The following is a 27,699-nucleotide window of genomic DNA, read 5'->3' as shown; positions in this document are numbered from 1 at the left end:
AGGCACATAAACCACAGCAACTCACCGCTGACAGGACGCAAATATTGTAGCGCCCCTATGACACAGGGTGAAAATGATGATATAGAGGCTGAAACACCTAATGTACGACTCTCGAGCTCCGCTACGGGGGATGGACACGGGGGTTGGGCAGGCTCCCGTTACTGACACGGCTCTTACAAAGAGGATACTTACTAGTGGGGGATGCGGGTTGAGGAATGGGGTTCGAGGGGTATAGAGAACTGGGCCGATAATTTCAGTGGAAAAGGATACTTAAGCATCATACTACTGATGGCCGCCCGCTTAATATACGCCCTAGACGCTGAAGAAGCCTTAACTCCGATACACGGGTATACACACCCGACCTTACCCAACAAACCCCCTGACCATGCACTGATAACATTCTACCTTCCTACTCCAAGCCGACTGTCACACAAAAGCGAGAGTAATTGGCCCTCCCCCCTTTACGACTTGACACTGAACGATTCACCCTGTATACCCATAGCGGTGATTGTATATATGTTAAGTCCGCCGTGCGTAAAACGAATGGGTAGTAAATACAAGCAATGTCTGATACATGAGTGACAGTAAGACGGAAATATACACACGTATATATAATCCCTGTTCTGATATGGGATTGGATTTATATTATCTTACATTATTATTTAAAACTTGTGTAATTTTACTGACTGCTATGAACGAAACGAGTGCTAAGACCTGCTATGCATACCCACTTTCATAATTTGATACTCGGAAATTTGGAACATGCTGTAACGTGTTAAGTTTAATGGTGTTTACTAATTTGTGAACGTTATTGTTTATATTGCCACCATTTGGAAAATACGAGTTCCTTTCAGGCCTGAGAGCCAACTTGAAACTGTTGTTACACTTCAATAAACAGATTTACAAAAAAAAAAAAAAAAAAAACCACTGGCTAGATCAACTTAAGCATGTTTCATACAAAATACATTGGCAAAGCTTAAACTGTATGTGCTCATCAATATGTATAACACTAAGGCCACTGTAAACAACGTTAAGCATTGTTTAAACTATTTAAGCTACTTTATAATCTTCTAGTTAATCATATTACCTAAGCTATCTCTAATCACCATTTATGCAATCAATTTATCATTTATTGTGTAAGCGTGTTCCTATTATTTTAGTTTAATTTGCGCGACATGGAAATACTGAACCTGCGCATCTATTCTGTACAAAGTTTGCGCACTTAATCCCTCGCAACTAGTTAATGTTAAGCTAATTCAATTGCATATAGACTAAACCTGTTTACAAATGCGACTTTAAATCATTATTTATAAAAAGAGGTATTAATGCTGAGGGAATGTTAGATGCCATTGTTATTGATCCCTATACTGTATTCGAATTGCAAACTTCCCTCTCTTTATTCTGTACCCCATCTAATATGCCTCAATAAAATACAGATTGACAAAAATGAAAATCCAGCAGCACAGGCCACCCTCGGAGTAGACTCACCGGTGGCACACACGCTCAAACACTGGGCCATGCTGCGGAATGACCGACAGATCTCGCCCAAACCGAGCCCACTGATACCCATAACCCATAACCCAAACCTTGGTGATGGACTCACGCAATCAGCATGGCCGTTAGCTTGCCAGGACGGATACATACCGATACACGCGGTGCTCACCAATGCGGGTGTGAAATCACTAAGAGAAATATCGGACGGTAGACCACCCACGCTCATGCACCAGTTCCACCACGCCCAATTACAACACTACTATTTTAATCTACCACACAGAACCAAAATTCATAGGGACCTCACATGGTTCGAGACACTATGTTCACAAGTACCGGAGTCAGATGGGAGAGTCTCAGTGATGTATCAGGCCATAATAACAGGACACCGCTCAAAAAACAACTTGTTCAAACGCCAATGGGAGGAATGGACGGCCAAGACCTTCCCGGACGAACAGTGGGAAAAAAATCTTAACTCTGCAACACAAGAGCTCCTCTAGCACTCACTTCCAGGAGGTCAACTACAAGTTGATGGTACACTGGTATCGCACACCAGCCCTACTCAGCCGATACATCCCGACTATCCCCAACATCTGCTGGAGATGCAATGAAGGTGAAGGATCGCTACGCCACATCTGGTGCGACTGTAGGAAAATTAAAACATACTGGGGGAACATTGAACAGGAAATAAACACGTAGGGCCCGCACACGTACATCTGGACTCACGACACGGTACACACCTCAGCAGAGAACAAAACACATGACACTGAAGTTACCTTGAAGGTAACTCAAGAGGAGACTTGAGACACAACAGGGGAACGCCCCCTGGTCTAGGTAGGTCCATCACAGACACGTAGGGCCACGACACCTCAATACGCCAAGAGAAGCTCAGGATACAACGCACAATAAAGGGACACACTATCCACCATTACCACACATAAGACTGGAGATAAGGACAACCACTGACACACATTGACCAACACAGGGGCGGACCGCTAGAAGACCGACATCATACCTACGGGACCCATCGAACACCCAAACTTAACCTAATAACCTCACTTGGAACCCCAAATGAGCAATCACACAATTGTTAGTCAAGACTACACACGGCAACATTAGGCTTTGCTTGAAGGGGGGCCAACAATGACAGTACAAACGAGAAGACGATAACAGCTGACACGAGCTACTAGCAGGCAGAAACGAGGGGGAAGAGATCCCTGGAAAGGGGAGACACCTAAAAAACTATGGAGGACTGAGCACACAATAATCAGGTAACACATTACAACTAACAGATGCGAAACGCACACATTAGACATCTTTTCGACGTGACGTTCCCCCGAAGAGCCAGTGAAGTTCCATAGTACGACACTAGCCCATGACCCGGTAAAGTGGTCATAAATCACGCATGGGAACAATACTACGACCGCAAGTACCTTACGGTTGCTTATATAGAGCTCCCTAGCTTGCCAAACGACGAAGCAACCTACCCTGGATAGACGACTCGTAGCAAGAGGGACACGGGAATTCACAAGAGACAGTGGGACTGGATAGGATAATAGCCATGGGAGGGGTCGGAGGGGGCAAGAGAACCACAAGGGAACCCACTACTATTGGAGCCTGCGAGCCCGTAAAATGTTGTTATACCAATGGCATTGTTGTATGAAAACATACCTGAGACCTGCGCGTCTTTCTGCTAGATCAGTATGTTAAAGTATATATGCTTTTCCAACAATAAAAATCATATTTACAAAAAAAAAAAATGAAAATCCAGCGCACTCCCTTATCTACTAAACAGCTACCTTGGTGCTGACCAATTTTGCTAATTTTATTAAAAACACCTAATCTAGGCAAAAAATGATGGGGGTTTAGTTACATTATATGATCATACATTGCATAAGCCTGCTACAATGTCAATGTAGCCCATCTTTGCTTATGCAATGTATGATCATATAATGTAACTAAACCCCCGTCATTTTTTGCCTAGATTAGGTGTTTTTAATAAAACTAGCAAAATCGGTCAGCACCAACGTAGCTGTTTAGTAGATAAGGGAGTGTGCTGGATTTTCATTTTTACTTTATATATTTATTTTTTCTTTTCATGTCACCACGTATAGGCTTTTTAAAAGGCAGATTACCTTTAAGACAAATACATGTCAAGTTGTCTTGTATGTAGAATCCTATACGCTACACCCAAAATTTGCTGATAGCAGCTATCTACAGCCGCCATACTTCTGAATACGTTATTTAAATATAAGAAGACGGACTGATGCCAGAGGCGACTTGCAAAGTCACACCCCAGTAATAACACGTACAGAGATTACTTGAAGTCATTGGTAACACTGTCCCTAACGGTCTCAAGTATGAACGCTTGTTTGGATTACTTGGGTTTTTTAAGAAATTTACAATTTGGCCCAGTATTTTTTTTAAGCATTATATAAAAGAGAGAGAGTTGCATACCTCTAAAAATGTGTCCCTTCGAGCACGGTATAGTGGGTCTGTCTGCGGTCACAGATAGATCCCTTTTACACCAGCAAGTCTACTAGGAAAATTTTTATCCTATAAATCTTTGCCGTGTTTTATCCTCAAGTGCAGCAATAATCAGAACACAGAATGATTTAAACTCCTTCATAAACTGCAATATTTACCTTGCAGGGTTAACTCCTCCTCTAGTGGCTGTCTGCTAGACAGCCACTAGAGGGCACTTCCGTGTTAATAGCAGCTATAGCGTCGCTGGACGTCCTCACACTATGTGAGGACCTCCAGCGTTGCTGAAATCCCCATAGGAAAGCATTGAAAGCATTTTTCAATGCTTTCCTATGGGGAGGTCTAATGCGCATTAGGTCTCACCCCGCTGGCGGCCGTGCATGCTCAATAAGTCTCCCCAGCCAGGTGACATCGGCGGGGTAGGAGCGTGGGCGGACCCTGACCCAGCGCCGAGGGACATCGGCACTGGATACAGGTAAGTCACTGAAGGGGTTTTAACCCCTTCAGCAACTTGGGATGGGGGGTGGGAGGCAGAGGGGACCTGCAGTGCCAGGAAAACGGTTTTCCTGGCACTGGAGAGTCCCTTTAATTCATATCTCACCTTGCCATGGCTCTTTCAGGCCTATTGACTGAAGTGTGAATTACTGGGAATTCAAAAAAAGGTTATTCACCTCCTCTACCTAAATTGGCTACCATCATAAAACTAAAATCTAGCACGAACACGTACACTCTCACCTGGAAGAGAGGATCCCAAAAGCCACCAGATGTCCGTGGCCAGGGTCAGGCTGAATGCCCCTGAAGACACTGAACAGGTTTATCCAAAGGGTACTGTAACAACATAAGACATGAATGTCCCAGAAGCCGGTAACTCCACTCCATGCACCTGTCTTATGCACCGAAACGCGCGTCGGGCTTCTCCATATTTCTCACAGGGCACTTTATCACACAAGTGCAGGCAGCCAGCACCCTAAGCATGGCTCTGCACTTTAGCACTTAATTTTATTTTAATCTTTCCTTCTTTATTTCCTCCTAATCTGTCTCAGACTTTCACTCTGGAGAGTTATTCACGTTTTTTTGTGCATGTATAAGGAGACAGGGGCAGTTAAGAGTGTTGGTTGATACGTCTGTTTTGCATTGACTTTTTACGGACTGAATCAAAGCCCTTTTTTAAAAAAAAAAAGCTGATACCATAGATACGTTGTTGCAATTGTGTCTAACAGACTTTTGCAACATTATCTAGATTCAGCCTCACTGTGTGGCTTGTTTGATATTATTGTCCACACAGGCATCTCCTCTCCATTTACTATCACAATGTATAACCCTTTATTTATAGGAAAGAAGAGAGAGCTCTCATTTTTCTTTAATTCAGATTAGTAGAGCCATCTTTTACTGATAAAGGGTTTTCTGATTAGTCCAGTCTGGACACCGTCTTCTCTGCTCACATACAGAATATGTTTCCACCTCAGACATTGACCACATTTATGCTATTAAAGTCTAGAGTTTGGTGAAAAAGGGGAACTACTAAGCAGGGCGATAGGAGGATTAGCCATTTGGCTTTGGTTGTTTTCTTTGTTTCTGGTTTTTTTTTTTAATTCTTTATTTTTGTTGTGCACAAAAAGAACAGTAAAGCCCTGGTGCGCCACAACAGCGTCATCAGAGTAAAGTTATAAACATTCACTTTACAAGTTGTGGTTATCAATAGTCAGGCACATTTTTTGGTTAAAAGGAAAAATAACATAAGAAGATTGCAACAGTATAATATTTCGATTAGCTTAAACATTGAGTTGTGTAGCACTATGTTTTAGTATACGCACTTCTAGCGCAGTGATGCAGCGTCAGAGGTATCGCAATAAAATGTAAATGTTTGTTGTATGGCTTGTCTGGGTGATGCCATATGGCGAAATGGCTTAATATAGGCTGTGTGTTCTGGGAGTTATGCTGTGCCTGTTGTGGGTGAGATATGACCGTCATAAGCATTGGCCATTAGTTACAGCTCTAACTTGCTTGTATACATGTTTAAGGTTAATTACTGTCAGCATTGTTACGATGTAAACTACAAGTAAAGTCTTCCCTGTGTTCTCCTGTGTGAGTCAACGTGAGAACATAACTTAAAGGAAGGATATTAAGAGTCTACAGACAATGTAGTATAGGGGGTTAAGCAGGAGTAGGTCGTTAGCGGTCATATCATTGCTATTAGGTTTGAATACTGGTAAGCGTGGTGAGTAGCATGTCAGTGCAGGGATTTTGAGAGGTCAGGGACCATTGGGTCATCGTGTGAAATAGTTATGCTCCATTAGGTTGACCAGTAGTGTGTTTAAGCTTTGCAATACAAGCAATAAGCCATAAAGATTTCCCAGCGTGTTGCGCAAAACAGTATAGGATAGCATAAACCATATAACAAAGTCCACTGGGTGTGAGAGTGCATCCTATAGGAACAGAGGGCCCACACCTCTGTGCGGGGGTGGCTGCGGTTAGTGACCAGCTTAGCCTATACCTATCGGAGAAGGCACAGTGTACTGGTTGTCATGTTCGTCGGGTCCCAGTCCTGTTGGTGGCATAGGTGGTACACGGGCAGAAATGTCCAGGTGTGGGACTGTGGCGTCACGCCATGTCTGAGCTCTGCTCCAGCCTCCGGTTTGTGCCCCTGTTCTGTAGGTTGCAGCTTTATTAAAGGTCAAGTCCTTGTTCCCTTTGCAAGGGACGCTGCTTTGGGGTGCTTTGTGTCTTGTCGGCTGCCCGCTCGTGCGTAAGTGCGGAGCGTTGTTAAGTCCCTTTAAGACCCCCAAGCCTGAGAGAGCGGTTTCGGGTATTTGGGCTTGCACGGCCTGTACGCCGGTGGGGAGCTTGGGGTCTCTGCTTGGGGCGCTTGCGTGGGTAGGCCTTAAGTGAGGTTTGGAAAAGCTTGAGGTGTGCATCGTTGTGTGGTGCCTGGAGTATCTCACTTACATGCTGCCTTTTCGTCTCCACGTGCTTCTGTCGGCTTTGAGACGTCTGCCATGGACCTTTTTCCATCTTCAGGCTGTGCTGAACAACTGTGGATCTTGTCTGTAGCTTATTCCAAAAGTCCTGGAATAGTGCGTCCAGCCTGGATTCCAGGGTGCTTTGGTTGGGCCCTTGTGGCTGGTTGCCGGCGTGCAGTTCCTGTAGGAGAGCCTCCGCCATCTTGTGTGGTCCGGGCGCTGTTGGATGCTTGCTCAGGACTGCAGTCTGGAGTGCCACAGTGTAGTTTGCAGGTCTGTTCACCCAGTGGAGACCGGGATAACCCCCACCGGTCCAAAGGGGGAGGGGGGTAGGAGGCTTGTAAAGTCGCTTGATGAGTCCAGCGTGGAGAAAGCGGCCGCCTCTCCCCAGCTCCAACTCGAGTAGGCCGCATGCGGCGTCCCGGTCTCCCTGCCCCGACGGGCTCCCAAGAGGTGTCACTCTATTCCGCAGTGCACCCGGAATCTCAGGAGTGCACCACGGTATGTTTTGCGGCTATATAGCTGCCGCTTGTGCCGCCAAGGTGTTTCGTCGGCCAGGAGCTCATGCTGTTCGCGTCCGCACAGCTCCGAGGTCAGGCTCCGCCCCCCCTTTGTTTCTGTTTTTGACCACTACATTTGTTACGGAACAAGTTGGATAGGCAATAATTTTTCTATCTATTTATCCCAAGATTATTTCTTAACGATTAACAAGATATCCAGTTGTCACTCTCCTGCTGAATTGTCAGTCCAGCAGAAAGAGTGTTCTTTATATTTATTGGATCATTCTGATAGGGGTCAAGTCCCAAGACACTACTGAAGTGTCTGGCTGGTGATACAGTTCATTAGTGGGGAGGGCAGATTTTTCTGGGGACCACCACTTAGTAACGGTTAGTTAACTGAAAATGATCCCTTTAGTTTCTAGTGAATAACCCGGTTTGAGTTCTCAGTAAATCACACTTCAGTTAATGACCCTGAATGAGCTGGCTGAGATGTGAATTAAGGCTAAACAAAGCGTAGGAGCTGGCTATTCTAAATACTCATGCTAAAATGGATCAATTTAAAGGGGCAATTATTCGATAGGGTATGACGTAAAAGGCTCTCTACAACAGATCCTTTTCAAACTGTCCATTATTGAAAACGAGTACATAAAACTAAAATGATGTGTTCTAACAGATTAACATATGAACTATGCAAGTGCATGTACTACAGGGAGTGCAGAATTATTAGGCAAGTAGTATTTTTGAGGATTCATTTTATTATTGAACAACAACCATGTTCTCAATGAACCCAAAAAACTCATTAATATCAAAGCTGAATATTTTTGGAAGTAGTTTTTAGTTTGTTTTTAGTTATAGCTATTTTAGGGGGATATCTGTGTGTGCAGGTGACTATTACTGTGCATAATTATTAGGCAACTTAACAAAAAACAAATATATACCCATTTCAATTATTTATTTTTACCAGTGAAACCAATATAACATCTCAACATTCACAAATATACATTTCTGACATTCAAAAACATAACAAAAACAAATCAGTGACCAATATAGCCACCTTTCTTTGCAAGGACACTCAAAAGCCTGCCATCCATGGATTCTGTCAGTGTTTTGATCTGTTCACCATCAACATTGCGTGCAGCAGCAACCACAGCCTCCCAGACACTGTTCAGAGAGGTGTACTGTTTTCCCTCCTTGTAAATCTAACATTTGATGATGGACCACAGGTTCTCAATGGGGTTCAGATCAGGTGAACAAGGAGGCCATGTCATTAGATTTTCTTCTTTTATACCCTTTCTTGCCAGCCACGCTGTGGAGTACTTGGACGCGTGTGATGGAGCATTGTCCTGCATGAAAATCATGTTTTTCTTGAAGGATGCAGACTTCTTCCTGTACCACTGCTTGAAGAAGGTGTCTTCCAGAAACTGGGAGTTGACTCCATCCTCAACCCAAAAAGGCCCCACAAGCTCATCTTTGATGATACCAGCCCAAACCAGTACTCCACCTCCACCTTGCTGGCGTCTGAGTCGGACTGGAGCTCTCTGCCCTTTACCAATCCAGCCACGGGCCCATCCATCTGGCCCATCAAGACTCACTCTCATTTCATCAGTCCATAAAACCTTAGAAAAATCAGTCTTGAGATATTTCTTGGCCCAGTCTTGACGTTTCAGCTTGTGTGTCTTGTTCAGTGGTGGTCGTCTTTCAGCCTTTCTTACCTTGGCCATGTCTCTGAGTATTGCACACCTTGTGCTTTTGGGCACTCCAGTGATGTTGTAGCTCTGAAATATGGCCAAACTGGTGGCAAGTGGCATCTTGGCAGCTGCACGCTTGACTTTTCTCAGTTCATGGGCAGTTATTTTGCGCCTTGGTTTCTCCACACGCTTCTTGCGACCCTGTAGACTATTTTGAATGAAACGCTTGATTGTTCGATGATAACGCTTCAGAAGCTTTGCAATTTTAAGAGTGCTGCATCCCTCTGCAAGATATCTCACTATTTTTGACTTTTCTGAGCCTGTCAAGTCCTTCTTTTGACCCATTTTGCCAAAGGAAAGGAAGTTGCCTAATAATTATGCACACCTGATATAGGGTGTTGATGTCATTAGACCACACCCCTTCTCATTACAGAGATGCACATCACCTAATATGCTTAATTGGTAGTAGGCTTTCGAGCCTATACAGCTTGGAGTAAGACAACATGCATAAAGAGGATGATGTGGTCAAAATACTCATTTGCCTAATAATTCTGCACACAGTGTATAAGGGAGGAAAAGAAAGGTTCTGTTAATGTCATAAAGAATGACCACTACCCAACAAGCTATTATCTTCTCCAATACATGGTTAGTGCATACATACATATACTAAATCATTACTGTATGTTATATTACACTATAGCTAGAATATCAGAGATTGTTGTTGCCTGTCATTCACACACAGATATAGGAAACAGTCTACTGTGTGACCTCATATTTCCATACAGTGTATCTCTGAACAAACCCTCATAAAGTTGTATGGTTCCTCTCCTAGGTTTACCTTATCAAGCAGTATCAACAACATATTTTATGAATGAAACTACTGAAAAATGAAATATTTAAATTATGCCTGCAAGGGGCTTTTCCAGCCTGTAGTATATTTGGTGCCATGGATATATAAAAGTTTTTTCCAGAGACACCAATTTGCTATTTAGAAGAGTTGAGCAAAATTATTCCATAAAGGGAAACAAGAGTTGTTTAGCAGGCACTATAGCTCCATATAGTGCTTTGCTTTATAGTGCCAATTACTACTGCAGGGTTAAGGGACCTGGGACACTGCACCCAGACCACTTCAATGAGCTGAACTGGTCTGGGAGCCTATAGTGTCCTTTTAAACCTCAATTCACAACAGAGAATTGCAAAACATTCAACGGCCAGGACTTTCAGCAAAATGGATGTCGGAGGACATCAGAAGGTAAAGTTATTCATTTTTTTGAGACCATAAAATTAAACACACACGGCACGTGGTAGGCTCGAAATATATTGAAATTTTCACTTCATGTGAGATGTGATAGTGTTGAATGGGGTGTGCCTCAAATTGGAAGCGGAATAATGTCGTGATCACATAAACAGTTCACAACCAGGTACTAAAAATAAGTTACATTATATGTGCACACATAATATAATAATAGTATTAACATCTGTATTCTATGTGTACACATGGCTGTAATATAATATTAATATCTGTATTCTGTGTGTACACATGACTGTAATATAATAATAGTATCTGTATTCTATGTGTACATATGGTTGTAATATAATAATATCTGTATTCTATGTATACACATGGCTGTAATATAATATCTGTATTCTATGTATACACATGGCTGTAATATAATATCTGTATTCTATGTTTACACATGGCTATAATATAATAATATTATCTGTATTCTATGTGTACACATGGCTGTAATATAATAATAGTATCTGTATTCTATGTGTACACATGGCTGTGATATAATATTAATATCTGTATTCTGTGTGTACACATGGCTGTAATATAATATATGGCTGTAATATAATATTAATATCTGTATTCTGTGTGTACACATGGCTGTAATATAATATTAATATCTGTATTCTGTGTGTACACATGGCTGTAATATAATAATAATAACTTCTATGTGTACACATAGCTATAATATTAATATCTGTATTCTGTGTGTACACATGGCTGTAATATAATACTACTATCTGTATTCTGTGTGTACACATGGCTGTAATATAATATTAATATCTGTATTCTGTGTGTACACATGGCTGTAATATAATAATAATAATAACTATTCTATGTGTGCACATGGCTATAATATAATATTAATATCTGTATTCTGTGTGTACACATGGCTATAATATAATAATCTGTATTCTGTGTGTACACATGGCTGTAATATAATAATATCTGTATTCTGTGTGTACACATGGCTGTAATATCATAATATATGTATTCTGTGTGCACACATGGCTGTAATATAATAATATCTGTATTCTGTGTGTACACATGGCTGTAATATAATAATATCTGTATTCTGTGTGTACACATGGCTGTAATATAATAATATCTGCATTCTGTGTGTACACATGGCTGTGATATAATATCTGTATTCTGTGTGTACACATGGCTATAATACAATATTAATATCTGTATTCTGTGTGTACACTTGGCTGTAATATAATAATATCTGTATTCTGTGTGTACACATGGCTGTAATATAATATAAATATCTGTATTCTGTGTGTACACATGGCTGTAATATAATATAAATATCTGTATTCTGTGTGTACACATGGCTGTAATATAATATAAATATCTGTATTCTGTGTGTACACATGGCTGTAATATAATATAAATATCTGTATTCTGTGTGTACACATGGCTGTAATATAATATAAATATCTGTATTCTGTGCGTACACATGGCTGTAATATAATATTAATATCTGTATTCTGTGCGTACACATGGCTGTAATATAATATTAATATCTGTATTCTGTGTGTACACATGGCTGTAATATAATATAAATATCTGTATTCTGTGTGTACACATGGCTGTAATATAATATTAATATCTGTATTCTGTGCGTGCACATGGCTGTAATATAATATTAATATCTGTATTCTGTGCGTACACATGGCTGTAATATAATATTAATAGCTGTATTCTGTGTGTACACATGGCTGTAATATAATATTAATAGCTGTATTCTGTGTGTACACATGGCCCTAGAAGGAGCACCAGCTGTGTGCAGCACCCCCTCCATGTCTGGGACATTGCATCAGCTCTTGCAAGGACAGACTCACCATCAAAGTCCAGCTCTGGGTCTTGTGGAAACTCAAAGTTGGGGTTCCCCCCGGATTTGATCAGCACTTTGTTGCCATTCTGGCTGGCTGTGCTCTCAGACATGGCTACTGAGCCAATAACATACACACAGTGCTGGTAGGAAACCCTGGCAGCTTATTATTGGGAGTACAGCCTGTCCACCGTCACCGGGGGTCCATCACAGCACCCTGAAAGAAGGAGCCCGAGGTCAGCCGAGACAACCCCAATCTGCAGCCGAACATTCAGGCAACTTCCACAAGCTCACCATAGAGTTGCCAAGGAATGGGACAGACAGCAAACTACCGGAAGTGTGATTCCTACAGGACAAGACGAATTAGCCAATCAGCATACACAAAACTCCTGTCTACCAGGCGAGTGCCTTACTCGCGGAGCATCACGGGAGTTGTAGTTTAACAACCGTCTCTAGGATTGGGATCCAAAAGTTATATAGTAAAAGTAATAAGAAGAAAAAGAAAAACGAAATAATTAAATCTATAAAGTCTATCAACCTTTCCCTTACAGCTGCCAATGAAAATACGGATTTCACCAAGAATTATACCCATGTATTTTTTTTTTAAAGAATACATGAAAGCCACTAGCCTTTTCCTTTTCACTAGGTGCCTAGGATGGCTATGCAGGCAGGTGTGTATTCTTTGTATGGGCTACTCCAGGCTATTGTGCCATATTTTCATACCATAGCTGAGCATAGACACTGAGATCCAGACACCTTTGAAAGTTCTTGTCTCCTACTCATAGGAGGTTCTATTTAACCATTCTTGGATTAGAACTATCCTCTGGTAAAGTTCCAGACTATTTAAATAAGCTGGTGGGCATTTGCCAACCACAACATGGCTGCCAGGAGGCGTTCCCAATGGAGTAAATGGTCTTATGTGTTTTAGGTGCTATGGTTACAGAGCCACTTCCGGGACGCTCACCCAGGCTCACTCCCCAATCTTTCCAGTACTTATTACAGTATGTATGCCATTCTGTACATTAGGTTTATAGCCATATGTATGGATTTACCATGTGATGGTTTATACAGTATATTCATATACTTGTAAATTTACAATATAAATGCATTACTGTATATTGAATATGTCAATGGCTACAAAATGTTTGTTTATTCTGTGTCTTGAAAAGTGAACTAACATATCTATATATATATATTTTTTTAATCCTAAATGTATGCTTGTGTGATCAGTTTACTCTTATAATCTGCCATAGTGCAACAACGTTTCAGTTCCCAATCGGAACTTTCGTCTGGTTAAGGTGCAAGTGCAATAAGAAATGAATATATACCAAACATAATCAATATCAATAATTTTTTTTTTTGGGGGGGGGGGGTTGGTAGATGGATTATAGATCATTATTCTGCTAGTGTGTCTCTCTCTATATTTATTAGATCATAGACTGGATATATTGTTTCTTTTTATTTTTGAGTCTATGACTATAAGCAATTGATTTACCAGTAGGAGTTGTTTACTATACATATAAATATCTATTGTCTTGGGGTGTATGAGTACTGTACTGATTGTATATTAAGTACATAATACTTGTGGTCTGTCCTTGTGATTTACCCTTATGCTATACTATAGTAATTGATTTTGGTGTCCATTTCTTATTGCACTTGCACCTTAACCAGACGAAAGTTCCGATTGGGAACTGAAACGTTGTTGCAATATGGCAGATTGCTGAATAAAGCTAAGTTTATATATTTTTCTATTTTCTAAAAGTCCTTGGAGTGCTATTTTTATACAGTCTGTTATATATATATATATATATATATATATATATATATATATTATTTATTTTATTTTTTGTAAAGGTGCTACTGATTACAGGCGTTGAAGTTCGAACATGGGGAAAACTAAGAAAAAAGAAATTAAGAAAACTGAAAAAATTACGCTAGAGATCACTGAAGACAACAGTTCCAAACTTTCACCTGTTTCTATAAGCCCTATAGAAGAGCTGTCACCACAGCCCCTCATTTCTCTTCCCCCTGATGAACCCATAAAGCAGGAAGAGCCTCCTGTGAGTGAGCCTGTTTTGGAGGTCTATGAGGGACCGGTTCTTGCTGAACTAATTGTGGAAAGGTAAGAAAAGCTCCTGAATTGTTTTGATCAGATCTTCACATTATTTGCAGACCCCTTTACAAAATGCGTCATGCAGGGTAGCATTGACAGCAATTAGTCTAGCGGTATATATATATTTATTATCATGTTTACATTTTTATTGAGTCACACAGCACTTTAAATAGAGTTGATTTGCACAGAGAGGACAACATGTCAAAATACAGGTAGATTCAACAAGTTATTGATGTCATAACATATCAGAATTGTAGTTCACTGGTACAAACAAGGATGAAGGAGACAAAGATACACACAATTCATAGCAATCTTTGGTTGTTGTATAAAGTCTACCATTGCCGTTCCACCCAGATATACATTTGCTATACCTGTACTTTTTTTTTTTATTATCTATAGTACAAAGGCTATTCATATAGTGGTAAATATAATTCTGGTGCTGGAGCATATACAAACTTCGTTTCACACCAAAATTAGGCATAAACCTTTACATATTCTATAAAAAATAGCATCATATTTTCATACCCATTAATTCCCCTAAATCTGAACTTAAACTGTGGGAAATCTGTTAACCTAAAATCAGACTTTGGAAATGCTGTAGAGTAGACAGGCCCCCATAAATAATGCACCATCAAATGGCACTCAAATTACTGGGGCTGTAGTAACAGGCCATTATAAAGGTAGAGTTACTACAAAATAAAATGTAAGTGTGCACTGTTGATTTACATAGTTACAAACTGGATAATTTGATGTAATATGAAAAGCACGTCGGTTAGAGCACGTCAAAACCCCATAGATAGTCATTTTATTTGAACTGGGCCTTCTTCACCTCTGAATGTTTATTTTCTAGAATTGTAAAGCCCTGTGGAATATGTTGATACCAGAGGCGGTTCTATAATTATGCCAGTTAAGCGACCGCACAAGGCCTCACACTTGCTGGGGTCTCACCTCATGCCCTTCCAAAAGTCTTGCTATCACTGTGTGTGCATCAACCAGGGCTTCCTATTCGGGTTTAGCCTAAGGCCTCGCAAACTCTTCTCCTCCTCCTCCGTTTGGTGCTAAATACATGCTTATAATATTATCTTGTTGCAATATAAAAGTGGTACATTTTAGAATTTCTAAGCACCTGGTACAGTTTGATGGTTTATAAAGGTTGACTTTGACATTTTCCCTGTAATTTTAATAACTGTATTATTTTCAGAAATATTACTGTACCGTTTAAATTTTCTGTGGGTATCCTATTAGGACAAATTGTTCCAGTTAATTAATCTCTGAATAGGACTATCTTTAATCTGACAGCAACTTTGTCCCTTTTAATATTCTATATTTATTTATATTATTTATATAATTTTGAATGTTTGGTACAAGAAGTGTACATTATAAAATAGACAATACGAGTTTAAACATATAAATGCATAGGGTAATATAACATTTGTGGTTTAAAAGAATACTAAGTATGCCTTGTTAATTTTGAGTGAGTCAGTAGTTATCTGTGGATCACCAAACCAGGATTTGCCAATGGCGTGTTAAATTTTCAGGCCATATGTTATTTGAGGTGTTCATTAAATAGCATGATTGGTGATGCCCAAAAGTCCTTCCTTAAGAGGTGGAGGTGCCACCAGGCCTCTCTGTCCAGCCCCACTCAGGGTAGACCATGCAGAGAATGCTGCTGTAACACTCTCTGCATGGTCCTAGTGCCCTCTTCACAGGCTCATTTCATGAGTGATGGCTGGGGATAGTTCCCTATTGCCCTTGGATGGAGGGCTCAAGGGGACAGAATTATGTGGCATTACAGGATCCTAAAATTGGGGTGATCCCTCAGGATTCAGGACAGTTGGATTTGGGGAGGGGGGCATGATTTGCGTATATGGAAGGAGAGAAGGACTGAGCCTTTTATACTTCCAAAGCCGATACAATTAATACATAATCTTTGGATTAAAGCATCATTATAAAGTAATTTGAGGAGTTAAATGCCCTATACGCATGGGGAAAATTTTATTTGAAATAATTTTTCAAAGTATTGTTTTTTTTTACTGTTACTCCCAAATTACAGTGATGTTTAATATTGTGATACACAACTATCATTACTAGAAGTGTTATTGCCATGGAACTCTGTGATATGTTTATATTGCACCTTACTGTTAGTTGTATTGCTCTATCATACATACAAAGCATTCTAAGGACATGTCACAAAGCATTCTAAGTCACACAACTGCGTGCCCTATCCAATATTATTAAACAGAATTATGTATTTCTTTTTATTTTGATATAATATTTAGTTATTAGTAAAATATGATCATTTCTATTTTATTTTCTAGGTATGAAGGAGACATGGTACATGGGATGTATGAAGGAGAAGGTGTTGCATATTTTAAGGATGGAAATGTATATAAAGTGAGTTTTTTTATTTAAATGTATATGACCTTTATATCAGATGTGACTCTGATACTAACTAATGGTACTTTAGAACTGTAAAATTAGAAGTACCCAGTTAAAACTCTTTGTTTAAAGAAACTGTGTGCTTACCTGCAAGACGGGTCTTAAAGCTTCAGAGACCTTACACTGATCAGCCACAACATTAAAATCACCTGCCTAATATCGCGCCTCGTGCTGCCAGAACACTCTGAACGTGTCCTGTGGTATCACCAAGACATTAGTCCTGCAAGTTGGGACGTCCTGCAAGTTGGGGCCTCCATGGATCAGATTTGTTGTTCAAAGTATTTAACCAGGAAAGGTATATTCAGGTATATTCAGATTACCCTGGTTTTCAACTACCTTAGCCCAACATCCAGGGATTGTTACTATTACCCAATCTAATAGTACTCATTTTATCTACCTCGGAAGGATGAAGGGCTGAGTCAACCCTGACAGGATTTGAACCTGCAACTTAAGGGTTGAACAGATTCTATTGATGATGCATTAGCCCACTGAGCTATCTCACCGAGATCTGGGCAGTAGCGAGCATTACTAAATGCACACAATCAGTTTTTATTTTCATATTTTTAAATATTTTCTCTTCTCTTTTTAGTTTTGCCTCTTCATAAAGTAAACATCTTGGTTAATCAGTTTTTTCAGTGGATCTACTGAAAGGATTTAAATAGTGTTTGTGCCTTTAAATGTACTCGTTTAAAATATCATCTATCCACATATGTGTACACAGTATGTATGCATATGATACAAAAGATAAACTATATATATCTCTGAATAGGAAAGTCACAATATATTCCCCTTATTTAGAAACCGTATCGATCCATTTGCACTGCAGAGTAGTGTCTATCTGCGTACACTATGCAGAGCATTGCATTCCCGCTTCCTGTCTGGTTTTAAAATGACATTTTGTTAAGTGACTACAAATACATTATATTATATGCAGAATACACTGTAGCACTTTGATTGCAGTGCTCATTAACGTAGATCTTTCTAGGTCACAACTTCCTACGTTTCTATAGGACAATAAGAACGTATCTATGTCGATAGAGAACCAGGATTATAACATTTCACATTATTTAATCACAAAATCCTGTAATGTTTTCGTTGTTTCGTTGTTTCCATTCCAGTCCTGCTTATCTTATTTTCTGGGAGGTATTTTTCCCGTCTGTACCAAGTACATATGTGGCATGTTCTTACGCAATCAAGTGTAAAACTCTCTGTTTCTTTATGGTACACCGATCTCGCTGTAATTCTAGGGGGTGGCTTCTCCTCTTATTAAACAATAGCATCTTTTTTTTTTTTTTTTTTTTTTTTTTTTGTGAATATATGGTGGTGTCAATGCAATGTGAAATAAACTTGTATTTCTAACCTCAAAAAAAATAAAATAATAATTATCTAATGGTTCCTACCTGCCCTGTTGTGGTCTTTGCTTACTACTATTGCTACTGAACTTGTGTTTCTGGTTACGTACTCTCTGGCTTGTTAATCTGACTTTGTGACTTTCTCCTACCCTTTGACCTCGGCTTGTTTCTCGTTATTCTGTCTTCTGGTTCCCCCTACTCGGCTTGTCCCCTGACTATTCCTTGTGTGCTTAGCCCGGCCACTCTAAGGTCCGGTACTGCACCTTTTCTGTGTGTGTGTGTGTGTTAGCGTGTTGGGTTCCCTGAATCGTGACACTGACGCTCACGTTCCCATTGAAGATGCTTTCGGTGGTGGACAGGGGTCATCATGGGCACTCTCATATGCAGCAAACAGCGATGTACTATGTGTTCTGACATCTATCTATCATGGCCAGCATTTGGTTTTTCAACTAGTAGCTCTTCTATGTGATTGGACAAGAAGGACTAGCCTTCGCTAACTTACGTGCATCAATGAGTCTTGGGCGTCCATAACCCTGACGCCGGTTCCCCAGTTGTCCTACCACTTTTGGTAGGTACAAATTACTGCATACCAGGAACACATGCACTTGCCATTTTTGAGATGACCCAGTCGTCTAGCATTCACTATTTGGCTCTTGTCATAATCACTCGGATCTTTTTTCTTGCCCATTTTTCCTTCTTCCAACACATAAAATTCACTTGCTACCTAATATATCCCACCCATTGACATGTGCCATTGTAATGATATTATCAATGTTATTCACTTTACCCGTCAGTGGTTTTAATGTTGTGGTTGATCAGGGTATAATGTACTGTAAATGTCACAACTATCCAATGCAATACACAAAAAGGAAAAACTAAAAAAAAAAAACACACTTAACTGAAGGACACAAGAATGTTGTGACTAGGACTTTGCCATGAATTATTCTCTGAAACTGCTATGTTTGCATCTGAAGGGTTAAAACCTGAGGGACCTGGCACCCAGACCACTTCATTGAGCTGAAGTGGTCTGGGTGACTATAGTGTCCCTTTAAAAACAGGCAAATAAAGGATACTTTAAAAGCCTGCGTGACCACTAGGAGTCTTCTGTTTCCTGGGTATCACCGTCTATATTTATAGCAAAGGCAAAAAATGACAAAAATAAAATGGGCTGGATCTATTAAATGTTGATTCCTGGATGCTATAACTGCTTACTATTGCTTTTGTATTGTGTTATGTATAATACATGTTTTATAGAGCTATTTATTTATCTAGGGCACATTTTGTGAAGGGTTTATGCATGGAAATGGAATTTATACATGGACGGATGGGCTGGCATATCAGGTAACACAACTTCCTTTTGTTTTATTCAGATAGAGTTAGTTGAATAATTCTTGTTTCTGTATATGTAAGAACATACATATCAGGCATAGGCAACCATCGGCACTCCAGATGTTTTGGACTACACTTCTCTTTGCCAGTGGGTGTAAGAGCATTATGGGGGATGTAGTCCACAACATCGGCAGTGCCGAAGGTTGCCTATCCCTGATATATATGTTATACATCAGATAATACTCTCTCTGCACTGTTGCCTTTGCATTCAGTATGTATTGTGCCATTATTGTATTACTGCATCACCTGTAAATCACTTGACAAATATCTGCAGTACAATAATTACCAAGGATACAAATGAAATATCTCACAATCTCTTCCACTGTTAGAACTTTGACCCAGAATTTCTTTTTAAAAATAGCCCTTCTTTTATGAAGGTTGCTTCCTACAGCATTGGTTTTTTAAGGGATAGCGAAGCACTATTGGTGTTTTTGTAATCCATTTTTTGAACGAAAATGTCTGTTTGCGCAATGTTTCACAAATATATGTAAAATGAATCTTGTGTACGTTGGAGAAAATGGGGTTTATTCACTAAACAAAGAATTTAATTGAAAATCTATTCAATCAGCTATTGTTGGCTTAATTTTGCAATCTGGTTTTTAATTCACAACAATTGTGGTTTAGTGAATAAATCCACTGTATCATTTCATACACTATGGGAGACTGACATCCATATACGCCTCTTTCAAATACTGAAAATGTTTGGGGGAATAGTCTCTTTAGGAAGCCAGTCTGATTGTTTACAGTGAATATTCTGGCATACAAAGTATCTATGCCTTCCCAAACTGCACTGTGAACTGATGCATTGACTGTCACACATAATGTGCCTGGTCTTTAACACTGTACAGTATATTGAATTACAGGGAGAATTTTACGTGAATTGTCCAATCGGATATGGTATATACAGGTGGCCCAATGGCAGTCAGTATGAAGGGCAAGTCTACAAAGGAATACGACACGGAAGGGGCATCTTCATTTCAAGTAACCAACAGGTTTCTTATGTAGGGGAGTGGCACAAAGGCGCAAGGCATGGAAAGGTAAATCCGACATAAGACAGATAATAGACATTTTATAAAGAAAATCTGCTGAAATCTTCAAACATTGCATTTACACGGCCTCCATTATTTCATGTAGGCCATGTGAGTTACAGGGAGGGAAGTTGTGGCTAGGGCTGCATAAACAGAAACAACGTGATTTAACTCCTAAGTGGCAGAGAATTGAGCAGTGAGACTGTAGGGGCATGATCTACACTTGAGGTGCCCAAAAGGTTGATCCCCAGATATTTTAAAACTACTGCTATCTTGACCTTGATGATTTGTCACTATAAAGCATTCTAAAGGCATGCAATGCATAATGGTAGTTGTAGTTCTAACATCTGGGGAGCTACCTTTTGGGCAGCCCCCGATCTATACACTAAAATTACTTCATTAATCTACAGTTGTTTTGGTGCTTAGAGTATCCGTTTAAGGGAGATGTGTTGCTTGTTGTAGTGTAACAGTTTACATAAGCTCACATTTTGAACCCTGTGAATAATTAACTGGTAATTGAACTGGTAGTCTTAATGTAAGGGAATCATAAAAACCATGAAAGGAACACTATAGGGTCAGAAACACAAACATGTATTCCTGACCATATAGTGTTAAACCCACCATTTAGGAGGCTTTCCCCCACCCCTTAGCCCACTTAAAAGTCAATAAAACTCACCTTATTTTCAGTGCTGCACGGGTCTGCCGGTGCTGGCCCCATCCCCTTGGTGACATCATCAGAATTGCCGATTTTTAGCCAATCCAATGCTTTCCCTTGGAGAAAGCATTGGATTGGCTAAAATCGTCAAGTGGTAGGGGGGCAAACGCCATTTTGGTCAATCAGAACCTCACCTAATAGAGATGTATTAAATCAGCGCATCTCTATGAGGAAAATTCAGCGTCCCCATGCAGAGCAGTGCAGTGCTGAGCTAGGAAGCACTTCCAGTGGCCATCTGAGGAGTGGCCACTTAGGGGTTGGCCCTAGGGGAAATGTAAACACTGCCTTTTCTCAGAAAAGGCAATGTTTGCTTTAAAATGTCTGCACATAATGATTATACTCACCAGAACAACTACATTAAGCTGTAGTTGTTCTGTGACTACAGTGTCCCTTCAATATAGAGGACCTTGTGGAACAGAGTAAGGCATCACATATTATTATTATTGGCATTTATATAGTGCTACCTTATTCACCAGCGCTTACAATATACATTTGTGATGTGTCTACAGTTTATAGGCCACTACACAGACAGCAAGAAACATTATGCAATCCTGACAAAATATTATACAATAAGAGCTTAATATCTTAAGGCAAGATAAAATATATCCCTTATCTAGGTTGCTTACCCCAAAAGCTTTTTCTTATAGGGTACAATTTACTACAATGCAGAACAAACATCTTGGTATGAAGGAGACTGGATAATGAACACCAAAGAGGGCTGGGGAGTACAATGGTAAGTAATAATATATGTTTTACTCCTGGAACCCGCAGGTCTCATTCTGTAAAATATACAAATTGTTGGGGTGAATCATCAGTTTGTATATTAGGATATCAAGTAGCCAATGTTTTAGGTCACTTAATGCTCAGAGTAAATTGACTCACTAGATATAAATTCAACAGCTGTAGCTTGGTTCGATGTCTGTTTCATTTTCTGATGAGTAGTGAGCCATTGATCCATTTTCCTTGTCAAAGATCGATATTGATGGACTTCAAAAAAGTCACTGCAACCATATTAATATATTATTATTATTAATAATAATAATCAAATCATATTTTCAAAAGATCTATATTTGATGGCTATACGGGCAGTGTGGTGAGTTTGGTCAGTATAGACTTCATAGGTGTTTTTGATTAAATCAGCCAACTCACATGAAAAACATTTTAGCTTCAATTATTCTCCACGGACTTAACGTGAATCTCCAAAGTGTCCAATCTGTGTCCAATTGTACATTATTCTGTGTCCAATTGTACATTATTAAAAATTCTAGAGGAGTGCACGAAGAGGCCGTATAAACGTTTGTGTTCTTTGATTAAAAAAAAAAGAATTGCTATTTCTAATCTGTAAAAGTAAAATGTAATTGATTCTAATTGCAGCTTTAAATCTGGGAACATATACGAAGGTCAGTGGAAAAACAACAGATTCAATGGAGAGGGATGCATGAGATGGCTGTCATCCAATGAAGAGTACATGGGACAGTGGGTGAACGGGATACAGGTACCATTCAATTTTATCTGGATAATGGGTTTATAACAAATTTCCCCTCTGACACACAATTTAAAAGAAACTTTACACCTAAAATCAAGTCTATATTACATAGTAGTTCAGAAAACGCTGTCTATATCTCACATTTACTTTTTTATTAAATAGCAAAACAATTTTTATTTTTATTTGAATTTCGATTTAGCTACCTTGGAACTTGCTATCAATTTGACATAAAATACATACTTTGTTTGACCAATGTGAATAGAGTTGTTAAATGTTCCCTGCATTTAAAATATTATTATCCAACTCAATGATACTTCATTTATCAACATCGGGAGGGTGAGAGACTTATATGTCTGTGCAAGGAAAACAATTCTCAAGTTTAAACAGTTGGTGCATTAACTAAATGAGTTATCTAACCAGCTCCAGTTGTACATATACTAAACAGCCCATGCCTTCTGCATCAGTTATATTAAACAGTAGCAATTTGTATAGGGATATATGAAAAGAATGGCTAAGGAGCGCAAACCACTCTTGAAACACCAACTGGAAATATATATAGAGGACTGAAACTTTGACCCGAATTTGTTATATCAAAATTGCACAATAAAAGATTTAAAACATCATCTAACAGAGTCCTGTGAGTGCCCTTTTCTTGGATTATATATGGTATATATATAACTTTTTGCCTTTAGTTTCTGTGACTATATGGTAAAAGACTAGTGTACTTTTTCCATTGTAGGTGCCCTTGAAGGCACAGAGCAGCTATATACCAAGCTTCTTTATTTATTTTTCTCCAGCACTTTTATACTGCCTAATAGTGATAGTGAATAGTAACACAGGTGCCCTGGAAGGTACAGATCAGGTAAATACTAGCAGCTGTATCTAGTTGTACTCTGGTGGAAAAACGGGGATCTAGGATATTGATAATGAGACAGCTATGTCTATCTCTATAGACTCCGGACAGGAGCCTTCGGAAATACTGTTGAGACCTCAGACTGATTTAACCTTCCGATTCCCTACCACTGGTTCACCTACCTTTCTTGACACATTAGTGCTTTTCTTTTGTCTGTTTATAGCACTCAGTCCTTTTTAGGACTCTATTGTATAACTTTTTTTTATAGTGACACCTTTTCCTTACATTGTTGCAACTCAACTCTAGTGCTACCACCATTTGTATATTTATTTCTTTCTTTATTAATATTTTTTCTTCTCCCTTATATTTTTGTTCACTGTATATATTGTGTGATTTTTTTCACTTAGCAACATTTAGACAGACTTTTCATTTGTTCTAGTGCCGTTATATTGCCACCTTCTGGCCACATGATAACCTATTTTACAGACTGCTATAATAAAAGTTAAGTTTTATCTATATACTTAGGCTAAGATACTCTGTTCCTTTCCCCTTCTTTTCAAGTTAATTACTCCTGTGTTCATGCCCTACGCCCTTAGCCTACAGACCTCATGCTGATTCTCCCACCCCCTTTCTCTTTCTTTTAATATAATAATAACAATAAAGTATTTAACCAGGAAATGTACATTCAGATTACTCTGGTTTTCAAGTACGTCCTGGGGATGTTTTCATGCCCAACATCCAGGGGTTGTTACGATTACCTAATTTAATGGTACTCATTTTATCTACCTCGGAAGGAAGAAGGGCTGAGTCAACCCTGCCGGGACTTGAACCTGCCGGGATTAGAAACTGCCGTTCAGCGTCTCCACACCCTGCATCTGGACGCCGAACTTTCCCTATAGAGATGCATTGGTTCAATGCATCTCTATGGAGGGGGGCGGGGCCGGCCGCCGAGCTGCCTGGAAGCAAACTACAGGAGCTCCAGGCCTCAACAAACAAAAAAAGGCTTTATAATGCCCACAGAAGGCACAAAGATCTGATTACCCGCTGAAACAGGGTGGAGGAAACCACCAGCTTTAAGATGCTACCAAACGGAACCCAAAAGCAGGCTGGAAGCACCGCAAACGATCTTCAAGGCCTACCCACGGCCGCAAGCCCAGACTCGGAGGACCACGAGTCGGTCTGTACGCATGCCGATCCCCCGCGTCAAGAAATAGACACAAAGCTGAACCCTACCCTGGTGGCAGATGCTGCTGGCTCGGGGCACGGCCCCGCTCCCCCCCCCGGCCGGTGGGGGTCATCCCGGCCTCATGGAGGGGACACGGGCCGAGACGGAAGTTCCGTGCTGGGCCCAGATCAACCTCCTGGACTGGCAAAGGCTGCCGACAAGGAGCCCGCCAGCAAACGGGGCGGAAGAGGTATGAAGAAGCCCCTGGACAGAGACTATGGTGACAGGAGATAAGAACTTAGGCGCAGCTGCACTCTACCGACATCGACCTCACCACAACCGCACAGTTACTCCCGGGTAAAGATGGGGTGCTAACCTGGACAGCGCGGGTGGCCAAAGATGCTGCTGGCACCCGGATGGACTCCCCCGACTGACGGCCCACTGGAGGAGTGGGAGCCCTGACCGGCCGAGTCTGTGGTGGTCCTTGGCTGGACCTGCCCCGGGTGCTGCGAGCCCGGTGGACCGGGGGCGTGTGGGCCTTTTCGGCAGACCGGTGGCCTGGGGAGGCGCGCACCCCCCCCCCCAAGTATGTGGCCGGCGCCAGAAGGGATGGGGGGGCACACACTCCGCTGAGGCTTGAGAGGTGCTGGGGAGGTGCAGGAGGCGGATGTTTCTCGGACTCTAGGTGTGGGGGTCCTGCAAACAGACTCTGCCTCTGAGTGCCCACAGGGCCACGGAAAGCCTTGCCGGTGGGCTGAGTCCGGAACGGGAAGGACGGAAGGAGACCCAGCACACTGGGGTCACACGGTAGCTGTGTCATGGACGGCCCTAATCTGATCACCACAGAGTCCTAGGCTATTGCCATCTTGGTTGTTTAGTTTTTATTTCTTTTCTCTTTTCTTTTCTCTTTCTTGCCACTTATTTTGATTGCTCTATATGTTTTAGCTATAAATACGCAAGGATGGTATGGGAGCGTTATCTGCATCAAAGTACCCAGTATTGCATAAGCTCCGCTAGATGGTTGCCACCTATCTCGCAGGCCAACTACAATTACTTTTTATACACAGGCTGCATAAGTGTTGGTTTAATTTCTATGCTACATGTTAACTACGTATAAGACTAGAGATTACTTACAGTTTCTCTACGCTATTAGATTTCTTTAAATAATTATTCAGGCATATATATGTTTAAGCCCAGAAAGCGTGGCTACAAGCTACATAACCAGGAAACCTACTTTTGCATACTAGTTCACCAGATAGCTGCATAATGTATTTCTACACAGCAGTTTCATTTACAGCATATTAAGCCTGACAAGCAGCATTGCCCTTAGAGGCCAAAGAAAGTGATCAATTACATGTTTAAATGATGGTTCAGCATACTCTGTTGTATAGTACTAGAGAAATATAAAGCATACACTATGCCCTAGAAGGGAAGTATACGAAACACATACTTAGATATATTAAGTCAGGTCGCAGTACATTAATTGACATGATAGACGTGCCTATGCACAGGTAACAACTGGCTTAGGCCGAGTGTCTACGCCGCGCCCATGTTGACATGCTACTAGACGTAAAAAGAGCCTTTAAGTCAGGCGCAATGCTATCAGGCGCAATACAGACACGATTTGGGCTTTATCTGAAAAAATAACTGTTATGAAGATTATATACACTTAATTCAATTAATTGCATGTTTAATAGATTACATACATGGCTACCCACGCTGAAAGCGCCATATCACGCGCAGTTAGACATGGGTATTGCTAAGAGGACTAATAAGCCTGTAAAATGCGTTACTATATCTGTCAAATGCCTTAGATAAACCAAATGATGCGAAGTCGATGTACATCTTTATTACTCTATTGCTTGTTTATTCTGATTTATCAGCCTCTGCGCAGGCAACCATATGTTATTTTCAGATTCGTAAAATGTCTGCACACGCTCTTATGTTTGCAACATCAATAAACATATTTAAAACAATGCATCTCTATGAGGGGATACTGATTGGCCAGGGTGGTTTTTGGCTCCCGCCCCTCCCCCCCCCCCCCCCCCTTTGGCTGACGTAATCAAAATTGTCAATCTCAGCCAATCCAGTGCTTTCCTGTGGGAAAGCATTGTAATTGGCTGAGATTATCAATAAGGTGAAGTTTAACCCTATGTAAGTGGTCTAATGAGTGGCTGGGGACCTTAGTAGCGCTTTTAAAACCATAGGGTCAGAAATACACATTTGTGTTCTCGACCCTGTAGTGTTCCTTTAATTAGTTGACTTCTGAATCAACAAAAAATTGCTGCATCAAACATCCTGAAAGCCCAGTGTGTTTTTAAACATTTCCGACATCATTGCTGTAACTTTTCTCCTGCTTATACTGTACAGAATGGTCATGGGGCCCACACATGGTTTATAAAGAGAGTGGCAGGTTCTCAGTACTCCCTTAGAAATGAATACGTTGGAAACTTTGTCGATGGACAACGCGAAGGTCACGGGGTGTTTTATTATGCAAATGGAGCTATGTATGATGGAGAATGGAACAACAACAAAAAACATGGCATGGTAAGTCAATTTGTATTGAGGTATGATTCTTCACAAAGTGTAGGACCAGCTTAAATAACAGAGACAAAAGTATAATGAACATATTGCCAATCCTAGGTATGGGTGGGCCTCACAGCAAGATGCCTTCCCAAAATGGGTAAGTGTAATCTAGAGAAAGGGCAAACTCAGGGCACGAGAAATCAGTGGGTTTGCTAACACAGGTAGACATACACCAAAAAATAAATACAGAAAGATAAGTCTTGCGCTTACTCCCATCACCACTGGGCCGGCAGCAATGACTACAATACACATCAGCTCCAATATATGGTAAAAACCAAAGAAAATAAAAAGTTACCTGCGCTCTCTCCTTAATCCCTATGTA

At 40.5% G+C, this 27,699-nt stretch overlaps 2 protein-coding genes across 2 annotated transcripts in view; one reads left to right on the top strand and one right to left on the bottom strand.

The window, feature by feature from the left end:
* The window catches only part of EIF2AK1 (eukaryotic translation initiation factor 2 alpha kinase 1), a 48,319-nt gene extending 35,726 nt beyond the window's left edge, over window positions 1–12,593 (bottom strand). Inside the window, exon 1 of the mRNA XM_063430349.1 lies at window positions 12,262–12,593. Within this exon, the coding sequence (XP_063286419.1) occupies window positions 12,262–12,364 (103 nt within the window). The 5' untranslated portion in view covers window positions 12,365–12,593. The remainder of the gene's footprint in view (window positions 1–12,261) is intronic.
* Window positions 12,594–13,209: 616 nt separating this feature from the next.
* Window positions 13,210–27,699, top strand: part of RSPH10B (radial spoke head 10 homolog B) — a 31,714-nt gene continuing 17,224 nt past the window's right edge. Inside the window, exons 1-8 of the mRNA XM_063428869.1 lie at window positions 13,210–13,252; window positions 14,106–14,373; window positions 16,683–16,758; window positions 19,428–19,496; window positions 20,408–20,581; window positions 21,935–22,020; window positions 22,662–22,782; window positions 27,162–27,338. Of these exons, the coding sequence (XP_063284939.1) occupies window positions 14,138–14,373; window positions 16,683–16,758; window positions 19,428–19,496; window positions 20,408–20,581; window positions 21,935–22,020; window positions 22,662–22,782; window positions 27,162–27,338 (939 nt within the window). The 5' untranslated portion in view covers window positions 13,210–13,252; window positions 14,106–14,137. The remainder of the gene's footprint in view (window positions 13,253–14,105; window positions 14,374–16,682; window positions 16,759–19,427; window positions 19,497–20,407; window positions 20,582–21,934; window positions 22,021–22,661; window positions 22,783–27,161; window positions 27,339–27,699) is intronic.

Source organism: Pelobates fuscus, chromosome 8 (assembly GCF_036172605.1).
Source record: "Pelobates fuscus isolate aPelFus1 chromosome 8, aPelFus1.pri, whole genome shotgun sequence".
Taxonomy (NCBI): Eukaryota; Metazoa; Chordata; class Amphibia; order Anura; family Pelobatidae; genus Pelobates; species Pelobates fuscus.
The sequence above is the reverse complement of the archived record's forward strand: the minus strand, read 5'-3'. Positions and strand labels throughout refer to the sequence as shown.